This window comes from Drosophila grimshawi, unplaced genomic scaffold (assembly GCF_018153295.1).
Source record: "Drosophila grimshawi isolate 15287-2541.00 unplaced genomic scaffold, ASM1815329v1 contig_44, whole genome shotgun sequence".
NCBI classification, from domain to species: Eukaryota; Metazoa; Arthropoda; class Insecta; order Diptera; family Drosophilidae; genus Drosophila; species Drosophila grimshawi.
In genome coordinates this window covers 19,658,253-19,667,019 of record NW_025063240.1, presented here as the reverse complement: position 1 = coordinate 19,667,019, position 8,767 = coordinate 19,658,253, and the positions used below count along the sequence as shown (strand labels likewise).

The window sequence follows — 8,767 nt, the reverse complement described above, 5'->3', positions numbered from 1 at the left end:
CTAGCTGGCGAGGCCGAGGGCGAGGCCACATCAAAAGAGCACCAACGCAAAGGCTGAGTCTCTCGTTTCACTTTCCACTTGATTCCTTGCGCTTGACAGCCAAACAGTGGGCGACAACAGTGGGCGGCAAAAGGATGTGAGTTGATGCTGCTGGTGTTGCTGCTGCTGCCGTTACATTCTGCTGCTGCTGTTGCTGCTGCTGATGCTGCTGCTGTGGCTGCAACTAAATGCAGGGCTGCCTGCATGTGGCAGGGTGTTTCTCGCCTGTTCCTGGCATTCCCTTGCGACAGGCAATCGCTCTCTCTCTCTCTCTCTCTCTTTCTCTCTCCTTCTCTCTCTCTCACACACTCAGTCTCCGCCTCTGACTCTCGCCTCGCTCTTGGCCCGGCCATTGACCTCTGATGTCAAACAAAATCGGCGTGCACTTATTATATATACCAAGCTGTTAGCAGGAGAGTTGGGGTACAGCTAAAACTCTCGGCCACGGTCCACTGCTGTAGCGCCTCCCCAACTGTACCTCCACTCCAGTAACTTTAGTGGCAACTTCAACTCGCTGGTTGAAAAACGATGCTGGGCGCATCTAGTTAAAATAAGGGGTGATCTGAGAGTGGTGTGGGGGCAGTAGCGGAACAGGGAGTTGTGGACTGGCAAGCTAGTTGCTTTTGGGGGCCAGCGGCAGTTTGCTTTTGTTGTGTAAATTACGTTATGTATTGTGTATACTTTTTGGGTTTTGTGCTAAACCCGCTGAACGAATGAGCCTTGGCTACAAATTTTGTATTTGCATTTGTGTGTTTGCATTTCTATTCGAATGGCAGGAGTAAATGGGGGGTGGGGTGGCGGTGTGTTGGTCCAAAACGCTTTAAGCTTGGTTAATTCATCTGCAGTGATTCTGTTATCCTGTTGAAATCTGTTGAATGTGAACTCTCTAAAGAATTAAACTCATGTTTTCGGATTTTCGGGCTTGTTACATTTTAAATTGATTTAAGATGCGCAAGGATGCACAATATGATTTCTACATCGCTCTCTTTCTCACACTTATAAACTTTTTAGTTTGTGAAATTAATAAAGTGAATTTAATTTCACAGTATTTATGATAATGGTGGGAAATTCTTAGCAAAATCTTAGCTACAAATTTCAAGATTTATCTAAAATATAAAGTATAAATTTAGTTTAAAAGAAAAAGTACACAATTCTGTTCACTAAGCATTAAATGATTTATTCAAATATATTAAAGTCCGTTAATTATCAGAAAGCTTTCAAACTGTACGTTTCAAATCAAAGACAATTTGGGTTTGTGTCCAAACTGCAAGCAAAGCTTCTAGTCACTGCCTTGTGGATTGTGGCATGGCTTATTGTGCACAATGACCCCACAACTGTAGAAAACTATGCAGTTCCAGTGTGAAAATGAATTGATATTTAATATATGGTCATTGGCACAGAGTTCTCACAGGTGTCCTCATCACTATAAGCAAATAAAATGTATGAATACATAAATTGTTATCAATTTGAATGTGTTGAACTTACTTATTTTCGTTGATGCGTAGCAGAAAGAGCTGAATCTGTTGATTCTTTCCGATTAACGCATATAGCGCCGCAAATCCATGAAAAGCCGTGCAAAAGCAAACGGCATAGTTCAAATGCGATTTCTCTTTGCGCCAATAGTTGAAGGCAAAGGAACAGACGCATACCAAATACGTGAGTGCAGTGTAGGTGAAGAACTTCCAAAAGGAACTCAGGCGATTCTTCTCCAACGACTCGAAACTCTTCTCCGAATCGTGATCGTGCTCATCGTCAATCTTAATCAGTGTGAGTATATAAAAGAAACTGCTTATTGCACAGGCAATGAAAATTGGAGCAAAGAAATAAATCATAACCGTCCAAGTGCGGGCTGGAAAGAAATGAAATAGTTATCCTTGAAGCTCCTACTTTGATATATTTTGTTCACTTACGATCGAACCAACATGTATCGCCTCCAAAGACCAACTTTGCTCCATGATAGCTAAAGCCCACAAAGAAAGACCAGCCAATGGCAATCAGGACGATCGGTCCAAGAATCATCCAGAACATCAGCTTGGTGAGGACAACTCCATGGAAGCTCAGATACAATTTGAACGAAATGAAGCTCAGTATATAGAAGGAAAGCACCAAGAAGAGCAGCGCAAAGCTGGCTGCAGATCAATCAGTTAGTCTATAAATACAATACTATATGTGCTATACTCACGTATGATCCGACAGCCAGCTGTTGACAGATTGGCTGGATTGTGCAGTGTGAGGTGAGCCAACAGTGCATAGCCAATAATAACACACGTTGTGTAGGCCTTTACTGCAACGCCATAGAAACTATTACGCATTTGCGAGCACGCCAAATGCACAATCAATACGATAAACATCGATATAATGCAGATCAGAAGGCCTAAGGAAAAGGGATGTGGAGGGAGGTTGAACAGAGTTGATCCAGATGAAGAGACAGAGCGGCAAAGATAGTGATGGAGTTGATATTAGTAGACTAAAAAACCATAGACTTCCCTTATTGCTAGTAGGTTTTTCACGGCTTGGCTTTAGGTCTATGTTTTTAAGAGGATTAACATTGCGAAGATAGCAGATAGTCTTAGAACTACATCTTTGTTTCCCTAAATGTGGAATTTATTCAGATATAAATAAAAACCACTATATAGTAAGTTTGATGATCTCCTTAAGGAGAAGTATGATTTCCGCAACATAAAATGAATTTACTTAATACATTTCAAATAAACATTGTGGTCATACTATCAAGAATATAGTAATAGTATGTATGCTAGAGTTCGCATGCTGGCCAGTTCCCTTGAAGTTTTCATGGCTATCATAAATTTATTCAGATAATGATCTGCCATTTATTGATCGGATGAATCGCTACACATGAAAATAGAACAATTATTTTTATTGGCTATCTGTGTTTATTTTTGTCTATCCCCCCCAAAAGGAATTTGCACTCAGATTCGCTATCGAAGCAAGCCGCAAACATTTTAATGATTATGGGAATGAAGAGAGCTAAAACGTTAGAAGTGCGATTAAAAGACTTACATATAGCATAAGTCCACTCGCGGACGCCCAGAACAAAGTGAATTTTCTCGGGAGCACAGGCCAAAGGCTGCCAGCTCCAGGTCCTGTTCCCTAACAAGACGAGCGTGTAACAGTAATGCTTGGTGAACAGATGCTCCCGATGGATTATCGAACCATCCTGCAGATATTGAATAGGAGCTTATGATAAACTATGATTTGTGCAGGTATTTGTTTAGTATCCCACCTCATACAACGTCCAGTTGAAGTAGTCGCCGTCTTTGATCACCGCTCTCATATTATCGCAGGGTGTCTCCACATGAACACTAAATCTGGATGCAATCTCCATTTGCAGTTGCGTGCCATTCCTCAGCCCAACTGTCATGTGACTGTGTCCAGGCGGTTGTGGATGCTCCGCAGAGTGTGGCACACACTTGTGATCCTGCAGATCGTACAGCTGTCCGTTGGGGCAACAGAAGCGCACACAAGGTCGCTGCTTGCAGATGCAGGCACGCAGATGCCGCTCGGTCGGCACCCGTATGCCATTCTCAATCACAAAGTCGTAGTCAGTGACGAACTCCTTGGGAATAACCGTCCAGTTGTGCACGTAGGAGTTGTTCAGGGAGCCATCCATGCGGTAGCTACCTGTTATGTTCACCGTATCGATGAAGGCGCACGGATGGCGACCCTCCTCTTGGTAGCCGCTCGTGCAACACTGATTCACAATTAGTAAGCAACCAATGAGCCACAATTGCGCCGTTGCCGAAGACATATTGGTGCATTAAGGCCAACCCGTGTTTATGTTTATGCCAATATGTAATTAGTTGTTGTGTGTGTTTATTTCCCAGTATTGAATTCAAAATCAAAGTCCCACAATTAAAATCAAAACACAAACACACAGCAATATTCTTAATACACGGCACGATGACGTCCCTAAAGAGCTCTTCGAGCAGAGTAGCGGAAACAGATCATCCGCACCTGGCGCAGGTTCAACTTTGACTACCGCCGCAGACTGCTCCCAAACCGAACCAAATCGAATAAAATGAAACGGAACGCAATGTCTATGCCCCATATACACCACACACCACACACACCCACAACATGTGGTTTCTTGCTTGTTGTTGTTGCCACAGCGGCGGCGATTTGTTTACAACAACCAAAAAGCCAACTGGAGCTGAGCATATAAAAATTGAGGAGCAGCATTTTGCTCTGCGAATTGCTCTACTTTAGATAGGGTATTTATGTTGGTATATATCGCAAGACTTGACTTGTTGGAGCTATTAGAATCGTTGGATATTCAGTATTTAGAAACGGTAGTATCAATATATAAGATACCTTAGACTTGACAGTTGAAATATTTTAGATGCCTTCATCATTATAATTATTATACATATTTTGTTCTTGTTCAATTCTAGACTGGCTCTCTTTTCTCTATGTGAACAGTTTTTTATATTACTATTTTAACTCTTAACCTTTCAATAATGTTAATTCAGATTGATTCTCTACTCTGTAAGCGAACACTTCTTTTCCAATTCCTTTAAAATATTCCAAATTAGCCAAAAACGTGTTGCACGCTTAGCGTATTTGCAGTTCGTTGAGTTAACGTTTCGAGAGACTCTACAAAAATGCCGAAGACCCATAATAAGATATTTACCGCCATGCCGTGAGTTCGTCAAATGGTCGCAACCGAGACGGACAGCACTCAGTGCCACCATTAACAGCACATTTGTTGCGTGCCCCTTGACTGGTGAATACGGCGACACACTAGTTCCCAATGCGACCCACTCAACTCGACTCGACGACCTTAACTACCTCAATTCGCGACGTTACGAATTTTTTCAAATGTTCGTGTTCGTTTCTTGAATTACTTTGGTGGGGAGTTGTAGAGGAATTTATGTTCTTTGTTATTTGTTGGGTATTTGGTATGTTTTAGGGGCTGGTCACCTGTTTGCAACTGGACAATTTGAACAAACAAATAATTCATTCGCTATTTACAGGGCTTACTACGCCAGAATTAAATTACTATAACTGAAGTGTAATTTGGAAGGTTGAGTTGGTAAAGGAAATTACTTAATTATAAAGCAGTCAGAGGTAATGATTTTATCACATGTGTAATACAAATTGTTGACATTGATTGCTATCGGGTTCTGCTGACAGTTCCATTAAGAAGTGATTTACTGTCACATTTATCGGGTACTTTTTCTGAACTCAGAATTGTGTATAATTCAAAATAAAAGCGAAACTTTAGCTTGACTACTGACTGGATTTGGAAAGAATATTCAAAAATTATCCCAAATTTGTAGATTAGTTACAAACTTTTAATTGTTAATGATAAGTGTATAATGTAACAAGTCTTAATAATGCTTAAGTGCTATCGTTCAATATGTGACTCAGAACAAAGCTGAGTAAAGACCAGTATGTGTCATAAATATGCAAATGATATATGAATACCAGTTGACAGAGTTGGCAGTCGCGCAAAATTTGAGGCAGTCGATTGTCATTCAAAGCGATGTCACTGTTGGCTTATAAGGTGAATCTGTAGACATAGATTGGGTATTTACAACTGAATTAGTTTTAAATTATATATAATTGCTTACCGGGTGATTTGAGATCGCCCTTCTCATCGAATTTATAAACACGCGCGTTTATAACGCTCAGATCGGTTTGACTGGTTTCGCTGTGTAGAGCATATTATTGGGAGGTATTCAAGATTAAGTATTCTGATTACTTACACATTAATGGACCACCAGGACTTGACGTACATATTCTTGCCCAGCAACAGAGCGAATCCTGCTATGGCCAGCACCAGGATACAAATGCCGCTCCAGAAATCAATGATGAAGAAATGTTCCCGCACTCGCGCCAATATATAGACAATCATCTCGCGCACCCAAACAGAGAACACACCCACCAAATACACACTAAAAGCGTAAAAGCTGTAATTAAAAGAAAATTGTAATTAATAGTTGAATTTTAGATATAGATTTACAGTTTTCTGTCTTACTGTGTCTTCATAATGCGCAGCTGGGTGCCCTGAATATATTGCGTATCTGCTGGCAGCTCATAAATAGAGAAATACGTCTTCAGACAGCAACCAATGCTAAAGATCAGGAGCAGGGCAATGGGTGCATAGTAATACATCAAAATGCCCCAGAGACGCACTGAAAATGGACGAAAGCAAAGAAATATGTTACTGTGGTTTGGCAAAGTTAGAATAGCCTTTCCGATATATAAATAATATAGCCAAAATATATATTTATATATCAGTATCCATTTACGCAATGTGATCTACAAAGCGTTACACATTCAGTGACAAATCGAAGATACTCTTTTGGATTACAAACCATCAAACCAGCAATAATCCTCGCCAATGCCGGGCTTCAAATGTTTGGGCAGGTTGGAGGACTGTGCGAAGGATACTAGGAATCGTAGTACGATCACACAGACAAAGGATAAGGAGTACCACAAGATGCGCCACCAATTCTTTATGGGTATCAGTCGGAACTTCAAGAGAAAGTCCAAACTGCAGTTGGCCAAATAGACAAAGGACAACATGATGAAGAAGTAGGCCAGATAACCTGTAAAAAGGAAGGAGACCTTTCAGTCAGGTGACAGTTTAGATAAGTAGCTGTGGGAAACAAACCTATGTTGCGGCAGGCTTCATGCGATAGATTCATGGGATTCTTGAGGGTGAGATAGACGATCAGGGAGTGTCCACAAATGGCAAAGAACAGATAATAGATGATCAGCTTGCCAAAATGACTGCGACGTGCCTCATTAACGGAGCTCAGCAGCGCCATTATAAAGATGTTGATCAATATGGCAATAATGCAGCCTGCAAAGGAAAACAGAATTAGTTGGGTGCCTTAGACATCTGCCAAGATTCAACTTACATATGGCATAGATCCACACTCGATAGCCACGCTGAAAGCGCTCACAATTCAGCGGTGCTAGCTCCCAGGCTGAGTTGTGCTCCAGCGGCGTGAAGCAGTATTCATCGGTGCTCCACAAGCGATCATCCCGCTGCAGCGAGCCATTCGCATGCAGATCCCATTGCCAGAAGGAGTCGTGATTCGAGTCCACGAACTTGTTGCGACAACCCAACTCTGTGCGCACCACAAAATGATCCATGATCTTCACCTGTTCCACACTCCGATTGCCGCTGGCGCTCAGCTCAATGTGCGTTATCTGACGAACCTGATTCGGCCGAGTGCAGTTCCATCTCTGCGCATTGAACACCAAGTCCGGCGGACAGCAGAACGTGATGCACGGCTTTATCTGGCAGACGCAGCCACGCAGATGTCGAGCAGCCTTATACTCCACACCATCGATAACCTAAGAGATTATTAAAAAAATCGATAATTCTGATAAATTGTGATATTTTTAATCTGTTTTACTTTTATAAGTATCAAGCATTCTTCTTACTGGCATCTTTCGTTTCTTAAATAGCTTGTTATAATAAAATATAGAACACTGAAATGCTCTTGATCTGCAGATGACCTTGACCTATACTCGAGTCTCAGCTAACATTTGATAGACAATTCTTAAGCTGTAGAGTGCATAGCTGGTATTCACCTTAAAGTTATATTCGGCTGTCAATTCGGCTGGCACCAGGACTCCCGCAAACGAATAGGATCCATCCCTGAGGCGCAAACCATCCGTAATGTTCACCGTATCCGCATACGGGCAGGGAAAATTTCCATGAGCTTTGGCTATTGTTGTCTCCGTGCTTATTGTTGTTATTGTGGTGGCAATAATTATCAGCCACACGAGCATTGCAAACATTTTAATGATAAAAGATCTCTTCGCTAATTCCTCAATTAAACACGCTGCGCTTTTAATCTGTATAACGAAGACGATGAAGATTATTCTGCTGTTTGCCTTTGGCGCTTGGCTTTAGGTGTGGCAATTGTTTTCTTTTCGGGCTTAAATCGAAAATACTGTGCGAGTGACGTCACAACGCGAGAATTAAATAAATAAATAAAAACGATCGTTTTCAAAATATAAAAGCATTTATTTTTTTTTGGCTGCTCGGTTTTTGGCCTTTAAGCACACACACAGCACACACAGCACACACAACACACACAGCACACACACATGCGCAACACACACGCAAAATAAAACTGACCGCCTAAACAATAAAAATTAAAATTGACAGCGTTGACGCCGACGTCAACGTTGACGCTGACGGTGACGGTGACGCTGACGACGACGTCTAAAAACGGCTATATGATTGCGACAACAACGACAATAATTTTATATGGTCTGCGTATTGGCAGTGAGAGCGAGCGAGATAGATGCGATGGAACGGACTTTGATGTGTTGCTAAGTTTCACGCTAAAATTTGAAACGAAGCCAAGCGAAACCGGCAACGCTCCATGCCGGCCAAGAATAAAAAACAAACTAAACTGATTAACCAGTCAGTCAACAAAAGCGGACGGGCCAAAGCAGACCCGAGAAACAAAACACAGATAGAGAAAACTTTTGCAGCTGCTGAGAAACAAATGGATTGCCATTGTTGCTTCTGTACCTGCGTTGTCTTGTGTGTTTGGAATCGGAATCTCAGTATTTGGCTTTAGCGCGAGACTCATTCAAATTTCATTTCTCTTGGTCGGATTAACCACAGCCACAAATAACAGCAGCAGTTGGGTTTTTTAACATTTTAAGTTGCATGCGCAGTTGAAAGCTTTCTGTGGTTAACAGTCAGCAAGCGGTTGGTTGCTGTCTTTGC

General features: G+C 41.7%; 2 protein-coding genes across 2 annotated transcripts; both read right to left on the bottom strand.

Moving 5' to 3' along the window:
- Positions 1-1,190: 1,190 nt before the first annotated feature.
- Positions 1,191-4,036, bottom strand: LOC6556811 (probable G-protein coupled receptor Mth-like 8). The gene is made up of 6 exons (XM_001983593.3): positions 3,284-4,036; positions 3,061-3,217; positions 2,222-2,413; positions 1,950-2,168; positions 1,525-1,888; positions 1,191-1,462 (listed from the first exon to the last, which is right to left on the bottom strand). The coding sequence occupies exons 1-6, from the start codon at positions 3,806-3,808 to the stop codon at positions 1,417-1,419; spliced, it is 1,503 nt and encodes a 500-aa protein (XP_001983629.1). The 5' UTR covers positions 3,809-4,036; the 3' UTR covers positions 1,191-1,416.
- Positions 4,037-5,326: 1,290 nt separating this feature from the next.
- LOC6556537 (probable G-protein coupled receptor Mth-like 9) lies at positions 5,327-8,081 on the bottom strand. Its single transcript, XM_001983594.3, has 8 exons — positions 7,612-8,081; positions 6,930-7,371; positions 6,680-6,871; positions 6,381-6,614; positions 6,041-6,197; positions 5,769-5,972; positions 5,634-5,713; positions 5,327-5,572 (listed from the first exon to the last, which is right to left on the bottom strand). Exons 1-8 carry the CDS (start codon positions 7,819-7,821, stop codon positions 5,538-5,540), a joined length of 1,554 nt encoding a protein of 517 aa, XP_001983630.1. The 5' UTR covers positions 7,822-8,081; the 3' UTR covers positions 5,327-5,537.
- Positions 8,082-8,767: the final 686 nt, after the last annotated feature.